The sequence below is a fragment of the Protopterus annectens genome, chromosome 4.part0 (assembly GCF_019279795.1).
Source record: "Protopterus annectens isolate FY-2018-M chromosome 4.part0, PAN1.0, whole genome shotgun sequence".
In the NCBI taxonomy this organism is placed as follows: domain Eukaryota; kingdom Metazoa; phylum Chordata; order Ceratodontiformes; family Protopteridae; genus Protopterus; species Protopterus annectens.
Window position 1 is genome coordinate 1,428,426,502 of NC_056733.1, and position 27,431 is coordinate 1,428,453,932.

The following is a 27,431-nucleotide window of genomic DNA, read 5'->3' on the forward strand; positions in this document are numbered from 1 at the left end:
TTTTGATGTGCTCCAAATGAGAAATCTCTTCCATTTAGCTGAGTATGTCTTCCTTGTGGAAGGCCTGCGAGCCTCCAAGATAATGTCCTTCACCCTCTGAGATAAAACAGTTTGATTGGGATTTAAGGAATTTTCCAGGCAGTTAGCTGCAATGTTTTCAAGTTGGGATGCAGGGTCTTGAAATTGTTCTGCGTCAGAAGAAGAGGCCATATGGGGAGAGGCCATGATTTGCCTGAGACATGCTTCTCAATAATGGATACCAGTGTTGCCTTGGCCAGTCTAGAGCTATTAATATCACTCTTGGCTGTTCCTCCCTGATCTTCAGTAGAACCTTGTACATCAATGGGAAAGGAGGGAAGGCATATACTTTTAGGGCTTTCCAGCTGAAAGAGAGAGAGAGTCCACCCCTCCAAGCTTGTGGGTGGTATGACCTTGAGCAGAATGTCTTCAGTTGATGGTTGAGTGGGGAGGCAAACAGATCTATCTCCGGCATTCCCCATGTCTTTGCTATGAGTTGGAAGATGTCTGGGTGCAGCATCCATTCGTGTGCATCCATGCTAGTTCTGCTTAAGCTGTCCGCCAGTGTATTCTCTTTCCCTGGCACGAATTGGGACTGTAGTTGGATACTGAGATTCAGACATAGTTCCCATAGATTCATAGCCATCCGGCATAGAGGGTAAGAGTGTGTGCCTCCCTGCTTGTTTATGTACCACATGACCGTGGTGTTGTCTGTCCTTATTAACAGGTGGCCTTGTTGGAGGAAGGGTTTGAAGGCCTCGATTGCATGCATCACTGCCAGCATTTCCTTTTGGTTTATGTGCATGCTTAGCTGTCCTTGAGGCCATAGGCCTTGGATACATTTGCCCTCCATGTGTGCTCCCCATCCTCTGAGGCGTCCGAGGTGATGGTCTGCCTTGATTTTGGTTTGTTGAAAGGCAACCCTCTGTTGGACTGGCAGGCCTGAGCCCACCACAGAAATTCCTTTTGAAGGCATGGAATGATTGGTATCAAGGTTTCTAAACTGTGACTGTTGAGACCATACACTCCTTAGGTACCATTGTAATTTCCTCATATGCAGCCTGGCATGCGGTATCAGAATTATGCAGGATGCTATGTAACCCAGGGCCTGCAGGATTTTCCTTGCAGTAAGCTGAGTTTGTCTTGTCAGAATCATGAAGTAATCTGGAAGTTGTTTTTGTTTTTCTTCTGTGAGAAATGCCATTTGGGTGGTTGTGTCCAGATCTGCACCCAAAAAGGTTATCCTTTGGGATGGTACTAGTCTTGACTTTTGGATGTTGACTGTGTATCCCAAGGCCTGTAGCAGGTGTATGGCATAGGCCAAGTCCTTTGTCAAATTTCCCTTGTGTCCGCTTGTATTAGGCAGTCGTCCAGGTATGGGTAAATTTGAATTCCCTGTAGTCTGCAATGTGCAATTACTGATGCCAGGCATTTCGTGAATACTCTGGGTGCAGTAGATAAGCCAAAGGGCAATGCTGAGAATTGATAATGCTCTGATCCTGCAAGAAATCTGAGGTGTCTTCTGCAACTTGGTCGAATAGGGACGTGCAGGTATGACTCCTTGAGATCTAGAGTCACCAGCCAAGACTCCTTGCCCAACATGGGAAGAAGTTGCTGTATGGTCAGCATCTTGAATTTTGGCACAATGAGATAAGTGTTCAGTGCGGACAGGTCGAGAATAGGCCTCCATTGATTTTCTTTTCTTGTTACAAGGAATAGTCTGGAGTAAAATCCTTGGCCTTGTTCTGAACATGGTACCTTTTCTATAGCTTTCATGTGAAGCAAATTGTTGATCTGTCTTAAAGCCTCTGCCCTCTGATTTGGTGGAAGGTTTGGCATTCCGTTTCTTTTTGGCAAAGTGTGGAAGTGGAACCTGTATCCTTTGTCTATTATTTGCAGTGTCCATGTATCCTTTGTAATACAATGCCAGTTTTTTGAGAATAAAGCCAGCTTTCCACCCAAGGGTGCTTCCAGTTGATCCCTGGTAGGCGGAATCGGAGTTAAGTCATTGAGCCTGTCCTGGTGTAGTAGTTGTTGTTGCTGTTGCACTACTCCTTTGGTTGGCAGGCTGCCACTGACGGCCTCTGTAGGAGCCCTTCGATTGACCTCTGCCTCTAGGGCGCCTGTTCCTGCCTCTCTGGGCTCTGTCCGAGTCTGGAAAGGACCAATTCTTAGTAGGCCAGCTTCTGCTGAATCTCGGTGGTTGTACTTGCAGGAACTGTTTGCACAGATTTTGCCTTTTCTTCAACCTTTTTTAAGATCTCCTGAGCAAAGGAGCCAAATAAATTTTGTTTCTCCATTGCAGCATCCAGGAGTTTAGCTTTAACATGGTCTGGCAAAGATTGTTCCTTCAGCCAGGCATGCCTACGAATAACTGCCCCAGTCATAGCTGATCTAAATGAAGCCTCCAGTGCATCATAGCCACATTTTAAGAAATGATTACTAACCTGTTGTGAATTGTGTACCAAATCCTGAAGGGATTTACGGTCTAGGGGTTCAGGAGAAGAAAGTTTCTTATTCAGTTCATCTAACAAATACTCTTGGTACTGTATCATATGAAATTGACAATCTAATGCCCTGACAGAAAGAGTTGCAGAAGTATACACCTTCTTTCCCCATCTCTCTAAAGCTCTAGACTCTCTTTCAGAGGGTAGAAGATTTTTGGTAGTGGCGGCCGCAACCCCTTTAGGGCCCTGAGAAATAGTTTCTGGGTCTGCAGAATGGGCTTTATACAGATGGAAATGAGAATCTGGGACCCTGTAGTATCTGTCAGGTTTGGCAGGGGCCGGAGGAAGAGTATCAGGGGCTGTACTGACATCATTGTACACATCATCAATTACATTCAGAACAGGAGGTATAGCTAAGGGCCTATGTTGAGGCAAATGCAAAAAGGTCCTTAATCTTTTTCTAGAATCAGAGAAATCCTGACCTTGCCATTGAAAATGCTCTCTCATGGAGTGTAGAGTCTCACCGAAAGAAAACTCTTCAGGAGGGGAGGCCGAAGGGATAGATTCCTCAGCATCTGAATCCTCATAAGGCGAGTAAGCCTCCTCCTGGTGGTCTGACAACTCAGACCCATCCGTGGAATCATCTGAAGAGTGTTGGGTCAGAGGGGTCAGTCCTGGGCCTTTTTGTCCGGAGGAGGGCGAGAGGCCCTGTCTGGGTGAGGTTGTGAACCCCTAATTAAGGAAATAAGGTCCTCTGCAAGGCAGAGGATCTGTGAGCTAGAGGAAGGCCTCTGGGAGGTAGTTTTGGTAGGCAAAGCTTTAGATAGTTTGGCAGCTTTAGCCCTAGAAAAAGCCTTAATGGACATGGAAGCAGGGGGCCTAGCTGCTCCACGTGCAGGAGTAGAAATGTCCAAAGGTATGGTGTCGGACATTTCCTGAACACTGGTTTCGGTAGGAAGTTCGGTAGCCGACTCAGCCGGGGCCTCCCGGGCCTCGGTGGTCGGATGTATGGGTTCGGAAGAAGGAATCTCCGAGGACTCTGTTTCGGCCTAAACCGAGAGACTCGCGGTAGGCCTAGCCGTGGTTTCAGCCAAAACCGCAGGCCGTGAGTGTCTGTCCTTTTCCTTCTGTTTTTTCACCATATGCGTAGTCGGAGTCTCAGACGGCATTTTATAAGCAAAAGTGGCACCAAAAAATTCCTCTGCAAACTCCGACCGACGTCTAAGAGTTCGTCGGTTGAAGGAAGCACAGGCTAAACAGGCCGATACGTCGTGGTCTGGGCCTAAGCAAGGAAGGCAGTAGGAATGGAAATCCTTATGAGGTATTTGTTTCCCACAAGTTAAACAATTATTTACTTTGTCTGACATCGGCTGAGGCAAGAAAGAGTCCCCAACGGGGTACTTAGCTTTTTTCGAAGTCTTCGGTAGCTGAATTCACTGGATCTGACCGACCGGCACTCGCGAACAGCTTCTGCTTCGGGCACCGCGCGGCAAGAAAGACTGAGGAAAATGGCGTCGGCTGATGCTTTTTTACCCTAGATGCTCTGACGTCAGGGAAAGTGCGACATCAGCCGAGGCCAGACCCAGACTTTGGAATCCGGCCGACCGAAGGGCTGCCTGAGGCAGGACAACCCATATGTTATGACTGCAGATGCATCCTTGAAGGACATCGGCATGTTATAATTAAATTTTCTGCCAAAAAAGTGTAGTGCAAAATCAAATCGTCTTTTAATAGTACGTTTATTAAATCTAGCACAAAAACGACAAGTGATGTCGTGATCAGGGCCTAGGCAGGGTATGCAATAAGAATGAAAATCCTTATGAGGTATTTGCTTCTCACAAGAAATTCAATTGTTAACTTTTTCTGACATCGGTCTGAGGCAAGAAAAGTTTCCCCAACGGGGTACTTCACTTTATAGAAGACTTTGGTCTGAAATTCGAGAATCTCAGGAGTCGGCCGACTGGCACTTGCGAACTGCTTCTGCTTCGGGCACCGCGCGGCAAGAAAGACTGAAGAAAATGGTGTCTGTTGCAATATATGTACCCCTGGCGCACTGACGTCAAGGATGAGGCAACAGCAACCGACGTCGGACCAAGACTTTGGAAATTCGGCAGACTGCGGGACCGCCTGACGACAGGATACCCAAGTGTGATGACTGCAGCAGGGTAACACAATGAACATCTATAAAACTATAAATATATAACTACACTATAAAGAGATAGGCCTAACCACTGCCCCAAAGGGGGATGGGGAGGGGAAGGGAGGAAGGGAATAAAACTCTGTAATCAACAGAAAAAAGGGGATTATAAGTGGGTCTAAAGGGGTTACAATTTAACAACTCTAATAGAAAAGAAAATCTAAAATAGCAATAACCCTGACTATGAAAAGTTATAAAAAGAATTATACGACCTGGAGCCGGTAAAAAACGCAACCTCGTAGCTGAAGCGGCAAACGAGATATGGATATCTGACGCCTAGCATTGTGGGATAAGGGGTGGCCTCGAGCCGGTAAATAGCTCTCGAGCTTTAGTACAAGGCCGAGTCGGAGCAGAGGATCGGCTCCGAACCCATCCAGCAAGAATGAAGGCGAGATAGACAACTTAACATTTATTGTTTCCAGGCTGTGGCAATGTTGAGTCCAAACACTTTTTAGATACCATTGAAGTTTCCTCATATGCAGTCTTGCATATGGAATTAGCAGAATGCAGGATGCCATGAAGCCCAAAGCCTGCAGAATTTCTCTTGCAGATAACTGGGTCTTTGTTGCCAACATTTTGAAATAAGTAGTCAGTTGCCTTTGTCTGGCGTGAGATAAGCCATCTGGGCAGTTGTATTTAAGCTTGCACCCAGGAATATTATCTCTTGAGAGGGTACTAGTTTTGATTTCTTTTCATTTACTGTGTACCCCAGGCATGTTAGTAATCTTTTTACAAACGCCAGATGCTGTAGTAGAATATCCTTGTTCTCTGCTTGAATAAGGCAGTCGTCCAAGTAAGGATATATTTGTATTCCTCTTAGTCTGCAAAATGCAATTACTGGAGCCAGGCATTTTGTGAAGACCCTGGGCGCAATAGACAAGCCAAAAGGCAGTGCAGAGAATTGGTAGTGCATTGAGCCAGCTATGAATCTGAGGTATCTTCTCTGCATGACTGTCTGATTGGGACATGCAGATATGCCTCTTTTAGGTCTAAAGTCACAAACCAAGCCTTCTTGCCCAGCATAGGCAGAAGCTGCTGCAGAGTCAACATTTTGAATCTTGGAATATCCAGATGAGTTTAGAATAGATAGGTCCAGTATTGGTGTCCAGGCTTTGTCCTTTCTGGGCACCAAGAACAGTCTTGAGTAAAATCCTTGTCCCTGCTCTTGCTGTGGTACTTGCTGAATGGCCCTCATGTCCATGAGGGATGACACTTGCTTTTGTGCCTCTGCCCATTGATTTTTTGGCAGGTCTGGCATACCGTTTGGCCTTTGCAGGGTGTGAAAGTGAAACCTGTAACCTTGTGACACTACACCCAAGACCCAATTGTCCTGGGTTATTACGTACCAATTTTGAGAAAAAAGTGATAGTTTCCCCCCTAAAGGTGCTGCCAGAAGACAAGTGTTTGGCGCAGGCAAAGGGAAGTCATTGGGACCGTTTTCTGTATGGCTGTGATTTGTCTTCTCCGCTTTTGGAGGTAGAAGTACCCCATTGTTTAGACCTATGTGAGCCTTGGGGCTGGGATCTGCCTCTTTGTGGCCTGTCTGACACTGGAAAGGACCAATTCTTTGTAGGCCAGTGTCGGCTAAATCTTGGAGGCTGTACCTGTAAGAAATCCTTGACTGTTTGCATAGATTTAGCTTTGTCCTCCATTTTCTTCAACGCCTCTTCTGCTTTAACACCAAACAAGGTATCATGCTGTAATGGGGCATCTAATAATTTTGCTTTAACATGATCAGGCAGATTCTGTTCCGTTAACCAAGCATGCCTCCTAATGACGCAACCAGTTACAGCAGCCCTGCAGGAGGCCTCCAGAGAATCAAAACCACATAGCAAAGTATGCTTTCCCACTTGTTCAGCTGCATGCAATAAATCTTGCATTTCTTTGTTTTCTGCACATTCAGAATTTATCAACATTTTCTGTTGAAGCAGTGACATAATATATTGCTGATATTTAATCATATGAAACTGACAATTTAAAGCCCTTATAGCCAAGGTAGCAGAAGTGTAAATCTTTTTTCCCCATCTGTCCAATGCCCTAGAATCCCTGTCAGAGGGGGCTAGGGTTTTTTGCAGTGGAAGCCTTGACCCCTTTGAGACCCTGAGAGATAGTTTCTGGGTCAGCAGGGTTCTTAAAAAGAAATTTATGTGAATCAGGATTAGTATCGGTCTGGCTTAACAGGAGCTGGAGGTAAAGAGTCAGGAGTCAGACTGGACTCTGAAAATACATCATCTACAATGTCTAACACAGGTGGAATAGCAAGGGGCCTGTGCTGAGGTAGTAAAAGGAAGTCTCTGAGCCTTTTCTTAGATTCTGAATAATCTTGGCTCTCTCAGTGGAAATGCTTCCTCGTGGTATGCAGAGTTTCCCCAAAAGAATAATCCTCAGGAGGAAAAGCTGAAGGGATGGATTCTTCAGCATCAGAATCCTCATAGGGAGGAAGGGAGTATTCCTGATCAGAAGAGGAATCAGAAGAAATGGAAACCTGATGTGAAGATTCATATTCTGTCTCTTGCCTAGGCCTCTTATCAGGAGGGGGATGGGAACCCCTGATCAAAGTAATTAGGTCTTCGGCCATTTTGAGCATCTGTTTTTTAGGCATGGAGGCCTGTCCATGGGGCTGTTATACTTGTTTCTTTGTCTTTAGAGGTGCTTTAGTCTTTGCCTTTGAAGCTGAAGTCGTTTTAACATACAACTGTGTAGGCCTGAAAACACCCTCAGAAGCCGATGCCTACTCAACGGCTCCAGACCCATCTGAGGGAATAGTTTCCGAGGTTCCAATACCTTGAGTTTCCAGCGGCCTAGTTGGCTCCACGTGGGAGTCGGAAGCAGCCTGCGGCTCTTAAGTAGCGGGCGTCAGAGGCTGCAAAAGCGCCTCACTGAGAACCGGCGACTGGCTTAGAAAAAGCCTAGCCAGTTTTGGACCTCGGATGCCTGTCCTTTTCTTTGCGTTTCTTTTGAAATGCGGTAGTCTGATGGCTATCCGACAACAGTGTAATTAAATCTTCTGCCAAAATAGTGAAATGCAAAATCATACAGACGCTTAATAGTGCATTGGTTAAATCTAGCACAAAACCGACAATTAGCAACGTCGTGATCAGGGCCTAGGCAAGGAATACAATAAGAATGGAAGTCCTTATGAGGTATTTGCTTCCCCACAAGAAATACAATTATTAACTTTCTGACATCGGTCTGGAGCAAGAAAAAAGTTTCCCCAATGGGGTACTTAGCTTTTAATGCAGACTCCGGATCTGAAATTTGAACATGAAAATCTCAGCAGTTGGCCGACCAGCACTTGTCAACTTGCATTTGCTTCGGGCACCGTGCAGCAAGAAAGACTGAAGAAAATGGCGTCAGCTGCATGTTTTATACCCCGGCGCACTGACGTCAGGGAAGAGGCGAAAGCAACAGACGCCGGACCTAGACCTTGGAATTCAGGCCGACTGCGGGTAGCCTGCCAGCAGGATAACCCAATTGTAATGACTGCAACAGTGAAACACGAACATCCGTAGTTCCATCCTGCTCAGGGAAACCTTCACCCAAAGCAGGAGTCAAGGAATAGCCGACATCAGTCGAACTCCAAGAGTTAAGGATGACTCTAAATAAAAAGCTGTAGCCAATCTGAGGCCTTCGGATCTGGCAGCAGAGCTACGGCCCCAGAAATCCACTGGTTCAGATGGAAACAAGAAACTCAAAGCAGATCCTGGAACCGAAGGGGAAAAGACTGTTGGCACCAGAACAGCTGGAACCGGAAGAACTGGAGTCGTACATTCCATGCCCTCAGAGGGGGTTAGAGGAGGAAAGCTTGGTGGAGTCCTGGGAGAGAAAACCCCAATGGCATAAGGGGGTGGGGCCTGGGGGACAGAGACCCCTAGCCACTAAGAGCTGATCCACCAACCTCATGACACCAACTTCAGTAAGACTCCTGGAGGAACAGAGACAGAAGCCTGAAGGAGATTCTATTTTTTTTAAGAATGGACTTGGGAGCTGTCCCACAAAAGGGTCAACTGAAGGGGAATATCTTATCCTGGGTACGATATCAGGTTTTGGCACCAGGGGTGGTGTCGGTTCCAATATTTCCACAATTCTTACAGGTGAGCTGGAACAGACAGGGAAGTTATAGTTGTTGGTTCCGAGATGATCGGCACAGAGACCAATGCTGCTAAAGATGCTACGGCAGATGGCGTCAAGGAAGTCCACTTCATAATTTTTCTTCATTTCATACCTCAGTTTCACTGATGTGGTAGACAAAGATTTATGTTTACTGGTTGCTGGCGCAAAAGGGGACGCCGGCACCAAATGATTCCTCTTCTGTCCCAGTCCAGATTTAGAGGAGGAAGAGGGGGAGGAAGGCGATGTGCTGTACTTGGACAGTCTCTCCTCACATGAAGACTTAATTACCCTTTTAGTATTAATTTTTCCTTTCCACAAGGGCCCCGTTACTGAAGGCTTGACAGATTATACAGTCTTGCTGAAGATGCACAGGGCACAAGCAGTACACACAAGAAGAGTGCCCATCAGAGCTGGGCATCTTTCTACCACAACTTTCACACTGCTTAAACACTGCTGTCCCTTTGAATTTATTCACTATGTTGACTAAGAAAAATAAAAGTCAACAGACAGCACTAACACACTAAAAGGGAAACACACACACACACACACACACACATGGGAGAGGAAGGCTACCAATGATGGTAGTCTTAAGCTACCAAATAAAATAATGCAGAGAAAGGTAAGTACTACCAATGATGGTAGACTAAGAATAGAGTCAGGTAAAGGAACACAGCACCCTTACTCATTTAACAAAGAAAGGTGGGATAGAAGGTAGTAAAGACAAGGAATGAACTATCAGTGATGGTAGAAAACACTCAAGTGTTGGGGAGAGGGATAAACAGAAAAATGGGTAGAACGAGATTCAACTATAGAAATGTATAAAATTCTAAGTAATACTACAGTAGGAACATTTTTGAATAGAAAATATGAAAAGGGTATGAGAAAACTATAACGATTTTACTTAGCTGCTAGAGAATCTAGCGGACGCGTCCTGCGACAAGAGCGGCAATCAAGATCTGAGGTAATCTGGAGAGGGTACTGTGGGTAGAGACTTGGCTCGAGAGTTTTTGGCTTGAGTGGGCTGCGTAATGGCCAAGCCAGTTCCAGGGACTAGAATCGTACCCAAAGATCAAGAAATAAAGAAGAATAACATCAGATCTAAAGTTTCTTATCCCCCCCTTCTGCTTCCTGAAGACCGATCTCGGTGGGGTAGAGAACTGTATTCCAATGACAGAAAGGGTCTTTCCATTCTGTTTGCTTTTGGAAAGCATTTCCCGGACTTTAGGCCCAAACAGGTTTGAGAATCAAAAGGGACATTCACATCATCTTGAAGTGCTTCACAAAGTCACACAAATGTATCCAGGTGCACCTCCTTAGAGTAATGCCTTAACTCATAGGCTGCTCTGGAGCTCAAAGTGCACAGGGAAAGCCTTAAGCACTGGACAGATCAGATGCATCAGAAGCAATAGTAGTAGTGAGTTCAGTGGCAAGGAAGTGGAAAAGGAAGGCGGGCAGTTGAAGAATGGAGGCAGAAAAACCGCATCTGTCATTATGCTAAGCACATAACTATCTGATGTTCTCTCTTCTGTCCATCCTCTGTTGCATTAGATATCAGGTGCACTGACACACATGAAATGGACTGTGGGGTGGCTGAGTCCAAGGTCTTCTTGCCCTCGGTAGATATAGACCCAGAAAGGGACTTAGATATTTCTTTAGTCAAATCCCTATGAAACGCTGTGACATGTGCCAAGATAATTCAGCATGCACAAAGAGAAGGTAGCGGAGGCAAATAACGTCCCAAATCTGTCCAATGCCATGGACTTCTTGTTAGGGATGAGGACAGACAGAAGAGCTCTGTTTGGCTAGATCTTTCTTGGTGGCAGCCGCCACTAACATGGAATCAACGGCTGGATGCTTGCTCCAATACTGGTGGTCCTTTCAAGAAACTAAATACTTGGCTGATTTGTAGAGAACTGGTTCAGTCATCCAGCTCATTCCATGCCCACTTGGAGAAGAAATATACCATCCAACTGGCATGAGGAACCATCCAAAATGTAGCCAGATCAGATCCAAAAGCCTCAGGAAACAATGAATCCTCTTGGGAGAGGGCTTCAGTGGACCACCCACCTTTCTCTCAAAAGTTCAAGGATCTCCCTGAATGAGATGTCCGAGAGGAGATCAGAAGGACCCCTTCTCCCCAATCGAAAGCAGCATCTTCTGCGAGCAAGTCCTGGGGGGGGTCAGTGTCTCCTCATACATATGTTTCCAAGAAATCGCCACAGTGGGATGTTACGGGGAGGATGAGAGAGATCCAAGAGTCCTCCAATATAGACTACCCAAAACATCTCCACAGGGGGATGTTATGGGGAGGACTTCAGAGAGAGCAGAGTCTCCTCCAATACAGACTACCTTGAGGCATGATGAACCCAGCTGTCGCAATAGGACTGGATGAGTATGCTCAGGACGAAAGGTTATTCTATGGGGGAATGGGCAGAACAGAGGGAGTGAGTGAGAGAAGTCTACTCATCTGAAAGGGAATTTGATCTCATGACAACCATGAATGTTGAAGCCAAAGGGGAACCTAAAATCTGTCTGGCTGGGGCTGAGCCACATGCTCCATACAAACCTCAAAATTCAGCCCAGCTCAGTTCTGAGGCAGACACCAGAGCAAAGCTGTCCAGTGCCAAAGCTCCTAGAAGAATAGACCACTTTGAAAACTTCAGAGTTGAACCTGTCCCCCAACCCTGGATCCAGCAAAAACACTTCAGCCTTGAGATCCATTCAGATCAGACGCAGTCAGAACCAGTCGGATCAGAGATGGCACCTGAGTGAAGTCAAGTCTTTGCATCAGCCGTGGACAAGCTCTGAATACCACTCAGATACATAATGCCCAAACCCAAAAAATGGATTAGGGTAAGAGCTACGACATGATGACGGGAAGAAACTAAACTCCCAGATCCAGCAGAGGCCGGGAGGACCACCAATTGAATGTGGGTCCTAAAGAATTTCCTCATTAACTGATCCACATCCGCTTTGGAAAGACTCTTTGTTGACCAGACTGACCGTAGAGAACAGCTAGTAGAAGGTGACCTAGACAACTGGTGATAAGGTCCCTCTTGCAGAAAAGGATACCAAACCTTAAGAAGAAACTTGCTTTAGGGAAAAACTCTGCTTCAGGAGAGTTGTTTTGGATCCGATCAGAATAAGTTGGGGGAACAGTTTCAGATACAATGGTTTGGAAGATTTTGACACCAAGGTTGAAGCAAGAGAAGCAGGAGAGTGATCAGGTTCTCTTTCAGATATTCTGTGACTTTTTCCCCTTTGAACCAGTCCAAAGTTTTCTTGACAGAAGAACATACAGATGCAGTAGAATGAGCATGGGACAAGTCTCCCACAGGGGCAGGGAGAAGTCCCTTGAACACCAGCTTGTTTTCACACTCAGCAATTGTCGAAGAATCAAAAGCAGTGAAGAGAGAGCACTGCTCATTTAAGTGGGTAGCACAGAGGCAGTATACACAGTGTGCACCAGAGTTTGGTATCTTCTGGCCACAGGCCACACATTTCTAGATTCCTGACGGTTTGTTGGACACATTTACTACTATCCATAAATCCTGGAAAAGAAAAATTAAGAAAATGCTAACAATACCCACTACAATGTATACCGAAAAAAAATATATATAGACAGATATACAGATAGATATATTTTGTTAAATAGCAAACTACGAAAGGTACTACAAAAAGCACATGCATGCATGAAAAAAAGAGAGAGAAAACTAGAGATAAAGGGATTACATATGAAAATGTTGTTAACAGGGGAGGAAGGGCACTTTAAAATAAGCAGAGAAAGATGTAATGCAGTAGAAGTACAAAAAACCTGAGTGGTCGAGGTTGGATCTGAAGACAAATCCACTGAGGAACAGACAGAAAGTACAGTTGTGTACACTTACCATAAATGTAGATGTTCGAGTGTATTCACTGTTGCAGTCATTACATTTGGGTAATCCTGCTGGCAGGTTGCCCTCAGCTGGCCTGAATTCCAAAGTCTTGGGTCCTGCGTCGGCTGCTGTCGCCCCTTCCCTGATGTCAGGTCATCAGGGGTATAAAAGCAGCAGCCAACGCCATTTTCTTCAGTTTTTCTTGCCCCAGATGTCAGGTGCCCCCAAAAAGGGTAGCCAGATTTTATATATATATTCATAAATACACAAATATAAATTTTACCTTCATCTATAAACAAATACACCACATAGGTAGTATAAATCAGAGAAGGAAAGATAAGATCCAAAAGAAAAAAGGGGGAAGGCGGGTGGGTAAACCTGGACTGCAACAGTGAATACACTCAAACATCTACATTTATGGTAACTGTACACAACTGTACTATGTTCTTCGTGTTTCACTGCTACAGTCATTACATTTGGGTAGAGTCCCAAAGCTATGGTTGGGAGGCTGGAACTAGACAGCAGTAGGTGCGGCTATGAGGCCCTGCAGGACTGCAGTGGCAAAGCCTGCCCTGGATTTACAGTAGAGTGGCAGATAATAATGCTTTGTGAAGGTGTGCACTGAACTCCAAGTAGCCGCCTCTAAAATGTCTCTGGTTGGTACTCACCTGAGAAAGGCTGCTGAGGTGGCTGCAGCTCAGGTGGAATGAGGCCTAATGCCCTTAGGCACTGGTTTGCCATAGTGTAAGTAGCAGAAACAAATGCAGTGGCCTAACCACTTAGAAACAGTCTGCTTTGAGATAGGCTTTCCTTGTGATCCTGCAGCATAAGCCACTAGTAATTGCTCTGTCTTCCTGAAAGCTTCGGTTCTGTCCAAGTAGAATCTATGTCCAAAGAATGCAGAATTCTCTCCCCCTTGTTCTGTGGATTTGGGTAAAAGGTTGGCAGATGGATGGCTTGTTTAAGAGCCACACTGGACACTACTTTAGGTATAAATGTTGGGTTTGTCCTCAGGGAGACCCTGTCTGGATGAAAAATTATGAAAGGTTCCACAGCCATGAGTGCCTGTAGCTCTGAAATTCGTCTTGCTGAAGTAATTGCTAAGAGCAGAGCTGTTTTCCAATATAAAAACTTCATATCAGCAGTAGCAGCTGGCTCAAAAGGAGGCAGTGTGAGGTTTTCCAAGACATAGTTGAGGTCCCCTGCAGGTATTGGTAGTCTCCTTGGGGGCCTTACATTTTTGGCTCCTCTGAGGTACTGCCTTAATAAAGGGTGAGAAAAAAGTGGTGGCTCTGTATTGCAATGAGCCGAAATGGCAGAGGCATGAATTTTAATTTATGAAAAAGATAGGCCTTTGTCCAGCATCTCAGTTAAGTATTGCAAAATCTGAGGAATATTTGGTACTGCTGTATCAGTTCCTTGTGCCTGGTTCCAGGCACAGAATCTCTTCCATTTTCCAGCATAAGATTTTCTAGTACGAGACCTTCTGGTTTCCAGAATGACATCCATCACAGCTTTACTGAGTGGTGTTTTTTGTATGACTACATTATCCGCCATGCTGCCAAGTTTAATGTCTTGAGTTGACTGTGCATGATCTGATTGTTTTGCTGTGACAGTAGTAGAGGTATTTGAGGTAAGGCCCAAGCTGGGTATAGAGATAAGTTCTTTAATATTGGATACCAGTACTGACGCGTGGCCAGTCTGGGGCAATCCGTATCATCTTAGGCTTCTCCTGTCTGACCTTTAGGAGCACCTTGGGGAGGAGAAGCAGTGGAGGAAAGGCATATACGGATAGGTTTTTCCAGCTGAAGGATAGGGCGTCCACTTTCCATGCTTGTATGTGATAAGTCCTTGTGCAGAATCTTTCTAGTTGGTAATTGAGAGGGGGAGGCAAACAGATCTATGACCGGGCATCCCCATTTCCTTGTTATGCTGAAGACCTGTGGATCCAGCTTCCACTCGTGAGGATCCATGAGGTTTCTGCTTAGTTCGTCTGCCAGGGTATTTTCCTTTCCTTGCAGGAATTGTGCCTGCAGATGTACTTGGCAAGTCAAAGCTGTGTCCCACAAGGTCATGGCTAGTCTGCAAAGGGGCTAAGAATGTGTGCCTCCCTACTTGTTTATATACCACATGACTGTGGTGTTGTCTATCAGTAGTTGTACCGGTTGAAGTAGGTCCTTGAAGTCTGTCAGTGCATTCTGAACAGCTAACATCTCTTTTTGACTGATATGTAGATGCATTTGGTTTGAGGACCATGTGCCCTGAATGCATCTTCCTGCCACGTGGGCTCCCCAGGCATAGTCTGATGCACCCGTTGTTAGTGTCTGCCTGGCTAGAGGTAGTGTGAATGGCTGTCCCTTGTTCTGGTGACAAGCATTTGCCCACCATCGAAACTCCTGTTGCAGGCAGGGAATGAGAGTAATGACTGTTTCCAGGCTGTGGCAATGTTGAATCCAAATGCTTTTTAGGTACCATTGAAGTTTCCTCATATGCAGTCTTGCATATGGAATTAGTAGGATGCAGTAGGCCATGAAGCCCAAAGCCCGCAGAATTTTTCTTGCAGATAACTGGGCCTTCGTTGCCAACATTTTGAAATAGGTAGTCAGTTGCCTTTGTTTGTCTAGCGTGAGATAAGCCATCTGGGCAGTTGTATTCAAGCTTGCACCCAGGAATATTATCTCTTGTGAGGGTACTAGTTTTGATTTCTTTTTGTTGACTGTGTACCCTAGGCATGTTAGAAGTCTTTTCACAAATGCCAGACATTGAAGAAGAATGCCCTTGTTCTCTGTTTGAATGAGACAGTCGTCCAAGTAAGGATATATCTGTATTCCTCTTTGTCTGCAGAATGCAATTACGGTGCCAGGCATTTTGTAAAGACCCTGGGCGCAGTAGATAAGCCAAAGGACAGTGCACAGAATTGGTAATGCATTGAACCAGCCTTGAATCTTGGGTATCTTCTGCATGACTGGAACATGCAGGTATGCCTCTTTTAGGTCTAATGTCACAAACCAAGCATTCTTGCCCAGCATGGGCAGAAGCGGCTGCAAAGTAAATATTTTGAATTTCGGAATATCCAGGAAAGTGTTCAGAATAGATAGATCCAGTATCGGCCTCAGGCCTTGTCCTTTCTGGGTACCAAGAACAGTCTTGAGTAAAATCCTTGTCCCTGCTCTTGCTCTGGTACTTGTTGAATGGACCCCATGTCCATGAGGGATGAGACTCGTTTTTGTGCCTCTGCCCATTGATTTTTTGGCAGATCTGGCCAACCGTTTGCCTTTGGCAGAGTATGGAAATGGAACATGTAGCCTTGTGACACTGTTTAGAACCCACTTGTCCTGGGTTATGATGTGCCAATTTTGAGCAAAAAGTGCTAATTTTCCCCCTAAGGGTGTTGCCAGAAGATAAGTACTTGGTGCTGGCAGGGGGAAGTCATTGGGACTGTTTTCTGTATGTTTGTGGTCTATCTTCTCCAGCTTTGGAGGTAGAAGTCCCCCATTGCTTAGGCCTGTAAGAACATTGCGCCTGGGATCTGCCCCCTAGGGCATCTGGATCTGCCCCTTTGAGGTCTGTCTGACACAGGAAAGGACCAATTTATTGTAGGCCAGTGTCTACTAAACCTAGGTGGCTGTACTTGAAAAAAACTCTTGACAGTTTGCATAGATTTAGCTTTGTCCTCCATTTTCTTTAACACCTATTCTGCATTAACACCAAACAAAGTATCATGCTGTAAAGGTGCATCTAGTAATTTTACTTTAACATAAGGCAAATTTTGTTCCTTTAACCAAGCATGCCTCCTAATTACAGAACCTGTAACTGCGGCCCTGCAGGAGGCCTCAAAGAATCAAAACCACATTGCAAAGTATGTTTTCCAACTTGTTCTGCTGCATACAATAAATCCTGCATTTCCTTGTTTTCTGCACATTCAGATTTTAACATTTTCTGTTTAAGCAATCCCATAACATGTTGCTGATACTTAAGCATATGAAATTGACAGTTTAAGGCCCTTATAGCCCAAGTTGCAGATGTGTAAATCTTTTTTCCTCATCTATCCAGTGCCCTTGAATCTCTGTCAGACGGGGTTGGGTTTTTTGCAGTGGAAGCCTCAACTCCCTTTGTACCCTGTGAAATAGTTTCTGGGTCAGCAGCAGGGTTTCTAAAAAGAAATCTGAGAGAGTCAGGAACCCTGTAATATCTGTCAGGCTTAACAGGAGTTGGGGGGTAAGGAGTCAGGGGTCAGACTAGACTCCGAAAACACATCTATAATGTCTAACAGGTGAAATGGCTAGAGGCCTGTGCTGAGGTAGTAAAAGAAAATCCCTGAGCCTCTTTTTATATTCTGAAAAATCTTGGCTCTCCCAGCGGAAATGCTCCCTCATGGTATGCAAGGTTTCCCCAAAGGAATAGTCCTCAGAAGGAGATGCTGAAGGTATAGATTCTTCAGCATCAGAATCCTCACAGGGGGGATGAGAATATTCCTGATCAGAAGAGGAACCAGAAGAAATAGAAACCTGATCTGAAGATTCATAGTCAGTGTATTGCCTAGGCCTCTTATCAGGAGGGGGATGGGAACCCCTGATCAAGGTAATAAAGTCTTCGGCTATTTTGAGCATCTGTTTTTTGGGCATAGAGGCCTGTCCATGTGGCTCTTGAGTTTCCTTGCTTTAGAAGGTGCTTTAGTCTTTGCCTTTGAGGCTCAAGTCATTTTAATGTAAAGATGTTTAGGTCTGAAATACACCCTCAGAAGCCGGTACCTGCTCAGCGGCTCCGGACCCATCTGAAGGTTTAGAGACAGAGGCTCTAATACCTCGAGTATCCAGCGGCATGGCCGACTCCATGTGGGAGTCGGTAGCGGCCTGTGACTCTAAAGTAGCGGGAGTCAGGGGCTGCGAAAGCGCCTCACTGAGAACCGGCGACTGGCTTAGGAGAAGCTTCACCGTCGGTTTTGTGCCTCGGGTGTTTTTCTCTATCCTTTTCTTTGCATTTTTTGTAAACTCCGGTAGTCGGATAGCTATCCGACAACATTTCAGGATAATTAAACCAGCGTCCAAAAAAAGTTTAAAGCAAAATCATACCGATGCTTAATAGTGCACTGGTTAAATCTAGCACAAAACCGACAACCAGTAACGTTGTGATCAGGGCCTAGGCAAGGAATACAATAAGAATGAAAATCCTTATGAGGTATTTGCTTTCCACAAGAAATACAATTATTAACTTTTTCGGACATCGGTCTGGAGCAAGAAAAAAAAGTTTTCCCAACGGGGTACTTAGCTTTATTTAAGACTTCGGATCTGAAACTCAAAAAAATGAAAATCTCAGGAGTCAGCCGACCGGCACTTGCAAACTGCTTCTGCTTCGGGCACCACGCGGCAAGAAAGACTGAAGAAAATGGCGTCGGCTGCTTCTTTTATACTCCTGATGTCAGGGAAGGGGCGACAGCAGCCAACACAGGACCCAAGACTTTGGAATTCACTCCGGCTGAGGGCAACCTGCCAGCAGGATGACCCAAATGTAATGACTGCAACAGTGAAACACGAAGAACATCAGCCAGCTCGTATTACATAATTTATGTATGTCATCTAGCAGTTGGTGCAGAGGGTTAAGGCTGTAATACGTAGTTCCTGTGGTACATGGGTATGATTGCCTACTGTTGATCTTGAGCAAATCACTTAACCAGATACTGCTTAGACGCCACTGGACATCTGGGCTAGGCCCCTCAATGGCCCCCTGGACTACAAGTCTTGCAACTATCTATGAATTTAGTAGCAACTTCAATGGAAATCAGTGTCAATGCAAATGGTTACCTCAGTCTTAGAGTGATTATACGTTACATTAAAGTGCCTTCAATTTGACTGAAGCTTGCTCATTTACCTTTTTTATGTCTTGATGATTATATATGTGGCCTTTCCTTTGTGGTTGTTTATCCATTCCAATACATGCATCTCACTGTATTACCATTAACATTGTTAAAGAGTTACTTAAGGAAGCTAAAAGTGAAAGATGAAATGGTTAGAAACTAGTAGCTGATAACGTTATAACAAAGTACAAGAATAAATGGTCAAGTTACATTTATGATGTTTACACATTCTGCTACCTGACAATGTTTTGCCTTTCAAGTATATCTGTGCAAAGATAAAATGCTTAACCTTTTGTCTATTTCACTCTCTTGCTGGTTCAATGAAATAAGGTAGGCTTAAGACATTGGACTTGAAAGGCAATATCCGTACGGGCAGACTATGTGTTAGGATTCTAAGAATGAGAGTTAGTCTAACTGTTCTCTGGACGGGAAGGGTAGTTGACGAGCTTGTACAGAAGCTTGATGGAGTCTGGTGTCTATTTCACAGGATGAGAAAAGAGAATGAAAAAAGAAGGAATTATGTTATTTGGTGCACGATATTGTATTATTACTTGAAACAGTCTATGACAGCACTTCGTATTAAATGACATTTCTATATACATGTATCAGAAAAGAATATGACAGGTCAGTGAAAACAATACATAACAGTATGGCTTCCCTGTGATGTAGAGATATATGGCTTGGGTAAGATTGACAGTAACTTGCCTGACTGGATTTACATCTGTATAAATGTCTGGGGTTGACAGGCATTTCCTTTTTTTTTTTTTTTTTTTAAACTTTTCGTGCTTCTACACTGTGGTAATCTGGTCAGAATTTTCTAAGGATGGTGGGAGTGCTACAGAGTGAAAGTTGCCAGGTGGCAAAATTATCTTGAGTTGCTACTGGAAAGAAAGCTGGAGGGCTATGTGTAGGAGTGAATAAAAATGATAAGTGTGTGTGAACTTACTGTTACAGGAATACAGACTGGATTCCAAACACTTACTAGCTGGTAAAACGTAACTCATTTCTCAACAAAAGGAATGGTGAAATAATGTAAAAAAAAAAAAAAAAGATTTTTTTTTTCCATACTAGGCGGATTTTCACTGGTAGTTCTGTAGTCATGTTATTAAACAGAGGCCACTAATTTTACTATTTAGGGAAAAGACTACTGGAAGTTAGCTACTGGAAATCGGAGAAAGACATTCTACAAGACCAAGTACAGAACGCAGCAAGTAACCATCTAATAGTTGTCACTTACACTTGACTGTTAGAATGACAAGGAAAGAGCTACATATATGAGAATGCTACATTTTTGACATAGGAAAGATGTCAACCAAATACACTTCATTCAATAATTATGTTTAATACATGTACAACAGTTAATTACTATATATTTACTAAAACATAACCAAACAACATGAATTGGTTAGTGAAAGTAAGTCCAGCATAAACTTGTCTGTAGGCAACATACCAGGCATTGAATGACTGGTAGCAGTGATACATCTACAATGCATTAACAGGTATGGAAAGTTGTACATCTACATTTATAACTTTTGTACTGACGTCGGTGTGTGTACTTGATTTGAAAAGACTGCAGGCATATGGATATGGCTGAAGTATGCTGCATACTAAAATACTTGCACATACAGGCAATAGTACATTTCGATGCAATATCTCATGATGTACTATAAAGTGATTAACTGGGTTCTTAAAAGATTAGGGATTCTATGTTGACTGCTTACATTTAGTATTACTATATTACTAAAAAGATGACTTAAAACCCATATAGGAAGGATGCACATCTCAAGACAACAGCACACACTGGCACTGAACTTCAGTCCAACTGCCAAAGTTTGGGAAGCCCTGCCCTGGCACCTCTGTTATGACCCCTTAGCAGCCTGGATGAAATTAGGGGAAACACTAGTGTAAGGTCTTAATAATCCAGCCTCTAGGTAAGTGGACATAAGTGGCGGAGTAAGGACCAACAACGAGATGCCCTCAACTGAAACCCTGTCGAGCCCTGTAACAGCAACAATCTGATATCCATTAGCACAGAATCAGAGGTAAGCCCAATTAGGCTTAAGGAGATGGAATAACTGTTCTGCTCAGCAGGTGACCAAGTACATCAAATAACAAACTTGTACAAGGAGTCTGCCCCACTTCCCAAACACGGAAGTGGAGATGTGCTGATCGTTTGTCTGCAATAAACTGCCAAAAAGAAGAGAACAATGAAGTCCATGGAAATGGTGCACCACAGCAAGAGAGCATCATCACCCTGGTATAATCACAGCCCACAGGCGAGAACTAACACCCTAACGATCAACTCACAAGAAGAGTAAGGGGAAACAAGAATCCAAGCTAGCATACCAAGACCTGGAAGGACAAAAGGAACCACTGCAGAGTGGCAGTTCAGCCAGGATACAACACCTCAGCCACCCTGCTCAGCAGCCTCAGCGACCTGTTGCCAAGAGCTGATTTATGGTTTACACTCAACCAACCCTGAGTTCAAGTATTGTTCTAAAAGAACTAGACAGAATAACCACATGTTAATCTGACCATTCCAGACTGAACAGACTAGTTAAAGACTGTGACCAAGACCTATTTAACATGTCTGAACACTGCATCAAAGAGGCACAGAAACAAGGGAAGAGAATGAAAGTCCCACCTGGTAAGGTAGAATGGCGTGCTATCAAAGACTGAACAGTCTAATCAAACAGCAACACCCAGAATCATCATGCCTGGAGACACAAGATAGGGATTAAAAACATTCAGTTTCCTGTGACAGAAACATGGCATTTAAGGACGTGTGTTAAACAATGGTGAAGGCACCTGCATCATCATTAAACCTGAAATGAAGGCTAAGCAAACTAAAAAAAAATAGCTGGGGTCGATTACACGTTACAAGACCAGAAGGAGGCAAGAAGCCTGGGAGTCAACATACTTCACACACACACTAACAAGTTATCAAGATCAGGTTGATCTAAAAGATGTGACTGGAGGAAATACTTCTCACTATAAATTTACAAAGTTAAAGAAAAGTTCTCTTCAAGGTAGCTTTCAGACATTCCTCTTCAAATAACCAATGTTTTAATAAAATTGGAAGGTGTCCAAGGGGAAAAAAGGCCAAACAAGTCTAATTATGTAAAGCAGTTAATGAGTAGGGCAAGAAGGGAAGGAGGAACACAGCCACACAGAGCTGAACTTGCAATAAAATTCAAGCACAAGACAGGAAAAAGTGTTAGGGCAACTAGACAAAAATCAAAAAAGGAAAAAGAAAGCACACTGTTAGGAAAGGAAACTACATAATGTAACTACCACCATGAACAGCAGGACACAATCAGGAAGAAAAAAAGTCTTAAAAAAATAACTGTGAACATATAGCAGAAAACGACAGACTGCCAACTTATACGCTAACTGCAAACCACTGACAGGAAAACACACTTCCAGAGGTATCCTGTGGCCATTAAGATCCAACACTTTCAGTAGTGGGAGGAAAATGGAAGGGGGGGGATGCATGTCACAGGAGGGACAACTGCTTGTGTAGCCTGGGAAAGTTATACCTGAAGACAGCATGCATGAAGCACTCAAGTCCAGCAGTCTAAAGACAATCTCCTTTTCAAATACCAAAAATGTAAATTCTACTACAGCAAGTCACACAAAATAAATGAAAATTAGGGTATGTACTGTAAAACCCCAACAGGCAGAACTAATCCTACAAGTGACCTTCCAAGTACAGGGGCCACAGTCCCAATACAAAAATATCAACTGCCAAGAAATTAAGAGTTCCTCATCAGACAGGTTAAAAACAGATATTATACCATGACCCCCCCCAAAACGTGCACGCTGATTGGCCAGCGTGCCCGTTGTAAATCGAGTTATACTAATGGAAAAAGGTCCGTCGCGGACTTTTTCCATTAGTATAACTCTTTTAAACACTGTCTCGCTATGTTAAATGGGTTTAACATGGCGAGACAGCTTTAAATAAGCAACGGAGATCTCCGTTGCTTATTTTAAAGCTGTCTCATATGTTAAACCCATTTAACATAGCGAACAGTTTAAAAGCAACGGAGAAAGCAAGATCTCCGTTGCTTTTTAGTGTTCGCTATGTTAAATGAGTTTAACATAGCGAGACAGTTTTAAAATAAGCAACGGACATCTCCGTTGCTTATTTTAAAACTGTCTCACTATGTTAAACTCATTTAACATAGCAAAACACTAAAAAAAAAGCAACTGAGATCTTGCTTTCTCCGTTGCTTTTGCCCACAGCTCTGATGTACTGCGCAGGCGCGCAAGTACATCAGAACTGCCGCGGATGCCAGACATCTGCGGAAGGGCAGCAAACAGGCATTATACTATGCCATTATTTAAGAAAAGGAATAGTTTCTTTTCTTAAATAATGTCATGGTATAATAGCAATAACCCACTTCTGGGTGTGGGTAATGCTAAATTTACCCACGGTTGGCTTTGTTTGGTCCCTCGGGCCGCCTCGAGCAAACCACGCCAACCGTGGGTAAATTTAGCATTACCCACACCCAGGCATGGGTTATTGCTATAATAATGACTGACACCAGGAATGTTAAGCAGGACAGTGGGCCGAGTACTCTAAGCCATATTACAATAAAATGACTGCCTCAAGACACTTTCACTGCATCTGTGAGTTAAGAAGGTTAATTACAGGCACTTTCAACGGCCGAACAAACGCAACTCTTCAGGAAGTCCATTCTTATGACGTGTTGACTGTACATGCAAGTCTTAAGATTTTTAAGACACTGAATGCAGAAACATTCCAATGACCACCACAAGAGCTCTGCGAAGGACTAACACCAGGAGCTACAAAACCAATCTGTTTCCCATGAATACAGACAAAAACCTGGCTTAAAGGGATGCAGTGACCCTGAAATTGAGAACTTAGGTTTTATAGCTAAAAGTCTAAAATAGGGCAAAAGGGTACTAGCACCGCTGCAAAGAATCCATATCCTACTCCTGCACAAGGAATAATAGATCCACTTACAAGATTGTTCTTTTCACGTAGTCCCAACAGAATGTAAATGCAATAAAGTAAGAGTGCGGATTTCTTTAAACCATCTAAAACACAAAGTGAAGCAGATAAAACAATTTAAAAAAATTCATAAACCTAATCCCAAAACAAGTTTACCAACAAGCACTATCCTCTGTCAGTTTACAATTAACATTATTTAACCACAAAAATAAACTTTTATTTTTTATTTTACTTACATCTAGAGGTTGAGATGGTATTTTAAGTTTGGTGAGAGAGGCTTTACTAGGCTTAAGTTCATTCAGGCTGTTACCATGACCTTGACTACCATAGTGTTCAGAGGACAACTTTGGTTCATTGGACTCCTGTCCATCCATAGGTCTCACATAAGCAGTGGGCTTTTGTGGCATTGAACTAGACTTTGACATCAATGATGGAGGGAAGGACTGGTTATTGTGCTGTCCACTGGAAGAAAATGAATGAACTCTAGAAGGAGAGTCCCAGTTTCCATCAGGCTCACGTGGTGATTTAGAGCGTTGGTGTTCCTTACTGTGGTGATCTGGCCCATGTGACCTGGAATGACTAGAGCTTAAAGATGAGACAGACAATTTTCCAGGACTCGAAGAGTGGGACTTGGAGTGTTCAGAGGCATGCTGACTTTTTTTACGACTACTGCTACTATAAGAATCACGATCATGCCGCTGGCTACTACTACTAGTCCTCTGACTACTACTATGACTTGAACCAAAACGTTTCTGTGATTGTGAAGTGCTCGGTGCTGGCCCAACAGGGGTCCATTTACTGCTCTGGTGGGAGCTGCTGTGACGTTGTTCACCAAAAAAACCTTGGCTGGATTTTCCATCTGTGGTAGATGAGATGGCATGCTTTGGGATTTCATCAAGTTTCTGTAATGATCTATCTCCTATAAAATCCTTCATTTCGTCATAGTTTCCTAGAGTACGCTGTATACGACTGGACAGTTTGTCTTCTTTGCTGGTCTGCAACAAAAATAAAGTAAAACAGTTTATCACAAATTCCTAGCTAGTTTATCCACAGACTGCACAGTATAATTATCATCAATTTAAACAGTCAAAGTAGTTTTAGAAGGCACAGACAATACTAAACATTAGTCTAGATTCAAAACACATTTAGGTTATACTGGTCTACTCTGTCTCCAGTACACTGCATGTGAAGGCACAGAACTGCCTCATTCGACGTTATAGTGCGCTGTCTTGATTAAAAAATGATGCTCATTAAAAGGTCATCTAGACTGCTGAATCATCTATCACATATAGGGTCACAGTGAGCACCTTTTGAATTTACGGTGGTGAATGTTACATACAAGTGACAATAAGACAATGCAAAATGCTGGCTAGTTGAAAAAGTAATTAGCTTGATTCAGTACTTGCAATAAGACAGAGAAAACACAATCTTCAATCTGACAGGCATAGTTTTAATACAGTTTTAGAATCCAACCTAGAAAAGTCAGAAGACTAACTGCAAAGCAGAGTCTCTGGGGAGAGATAAAAACAGAGGTAAAATGTCAATTGTAGAAAAGGAACAACATGCATTAGTATGCAAAATTCGCTTACTCGGTCAAACTTCAAACCCAGCTTCTTAACTTCAACAGTGAACTGTTACCTTAAATCAAGTTAGCAGAAAACCAGGAAAGAAATGCCCTATACCCAAGGAGTAAAACAGACAAGAATAGGAGTCTATATTACATCACCAAAAATGCAATTCCAGTTAACACCTGTCCATCGACACCTAATCAGCAAAACAATTTGCTGAATGTAATAAGGGCAAAGACGTAGTTTGCTGACAATAGAACTTTTCCCTTTTCTCCACTGTAGTGCGATCTTGGAGATGATATTTACAGTTAGAGGGGCATGTGGGAGGTGAAGCACCCCACTTAGGTGGGTTTGATTTCACATACATGTTGGTATGTTGTGCTGCGGGCAAGTATTTCCTTGCCCTTATTACATTCAGCAAATTGTTTCTTTGATTAGGTGTCAATGGATAGGTGTTCAATGGAATAGCATTTCAACGTACTATAGACCCCAAGAATAGCGTAGTCACTCTTGCGTGCAATCTAGAAATCCTCAACAAAAAAAAAAAAAAAAGGAGAGAGAAGCTGGGTAGGCTACATTAGCGATTCTGAAGGACATCTTGCCTCAAGTAGCTCTGAAAAACAATGAAAGCCACCCTAAATGAAGCTCAGAGTTAAGTGTAATATTTTACTTGACACAATAAAATTACCCAAAGATTTACAAAGGTACAAAGTCCCTGCTCTTTATTAGTCAATTACTCAAAGTTTAAAAAACAGACAACTGTTCCTTTCACAGTTATGCAAAATTACAAAAAACAAATACAGAGAAAGCTCTCTGCTTACACACTGTTAAAGTAATACAAATGAAAGGATAATATTAGCTCTCATCTGGGACTCAGTCCCAAGAATATTAGCTCTCATCTGGGATTAGATCCCAATATCTTCAGCATACTCTGCTAGTGACACTGCTGTTTGACCAACATAAGGCTCTGGATAGGTGTTGAGTTTTTCCTTAAGAGCCTTTATCCTTTCCAGCTAAGAAACCTTCCATCATCATAATATAAAATTACAAATGCACACAAAACACAGACAAAGCCCTCTCTGCATGGACACGACTAAAATTATAGAAAAGAAAGGATAAGATAAGCTCTCATTTGGGACTCCACCCCCAGACCTCCAGCACATCACGCTGGTGTCACTTCTGCTGGACCAACAACAGCCCCTGGACAGACAGGGGCTGCGTTTCTCCATAACAGCCTCCCTCAACAGCCTTTATCCTTTCAACTAGAAACCCCACATCATGCTGATTAAGGTCAAGTTACACTTGCACATAGACAAAGTCCTTTGCTTAAGCACTATTAGAGTCAGAGACAAGAATGGATAATATTGGCTTTTACTTGGGACTCAAACCAAAGTCCTTCAGCATTCAGTGCTGCTGTCACTGCCACTGGACAGTTAAGTAGCTACTCATGCTTCTATAATGCATCGCTCTCTCTTTTTTTTTTTAAACAGTCGCATTAGTGCTTCATCGTAACAAAAATGTGATAATGTTTTTGGTGCCAAATGCGCATATTACAATGGCTAGTATTTCCTACAATTTTGTCTCCCTGGCTTATAACTGCACTATTGTCCGTATCCGCTATAAAAAGCATACCTGATTATCCTCAAAATTTCTCAGTGAGACTCCCTTGGTCTGTCTACCACGGTTAACTTTACATAACAATGCTCTATGCACAGGTTTTCAAATAGAGCGGCAAAATAAGTTACAAAACGTTGTGTATTTAAATTCAACTACTTTATTTCTTTTGTAGTGAGACCACACTAAATGCAGAAGAGTAATCAAAGAAACTGGTGTATAACAGTGACCACATTATTCTAGTCTGTTTTATTCCACAAATATAGGCCACTCCTTTCAAGCTTTTTCTGCTTCTATGTTGCTGGAAGACACAACACTGCCAATTCAGTGGAGAAAAATGTGTTATTGTACAGGGAGTTAAAAGACTCTTCATCATCATGGGGAGGCTCGGTGTGACAAAATGCATAACATATTTCAAGATGCATAAAACTGGAGAAAGAAAGCCAGAGTACTAGAGGAAACAGGGCTAGCTACAATGCAACAGCATGAGTCACCTCCATAAAATATATTTTACAAATTCATTAGAGATTAAGAGCAATCATAAGGAAATAAATTATACTGAGCAGACGTATATACTGATAACATGACAGTACACATTTCAGTATCCAAATACACACAGGCACATATCTGCTGTTAGTGGCACAACATGTAGCACAGTTGTCCTTGGTGCAGAAGGCTGCGTGTCCTCTTCCCACAACTGCTAGATGAGTTGCTGACACTACAGTGCAGCATAAGACTGGTGCACATGTCTGAGTGTGCCATCCTTT

At 43.4% G+C, this 27,431-nt stretch overlaps 1 protein-coding gene across 1 annotated transcript in view; it reads right to left on the reverse strand.

Annotated features, from left to right (window-relative positions):
• Positions 1 to 24,690, reverse strand: part of AFF4 (AF4/FMR2 family member 4) — a 2,373,445-nt gene extending 2,348,755 nt beyond the window's left edge. Inside the window, exons 1-2 of the mRNA XM_044069901.1 lie at positions 24,661 to 24,690; positions 23,719 to 24,477 (exon numbers count right to left, since the gene is read on the reverse strand). Of these exons, the coding sequence (XP_043925836.1) occupies positions 23,719 to 24,477; positions 24,661 to 24,690 (789 nt within the window). The remainder of the gene's footprint in view (positions 1 to 23,718; positions 24,478 to 24,660) is intronic.
• Between the last annotated feature and the right edge of the window lie 2,741 nt (positions 24,691 to 27,431).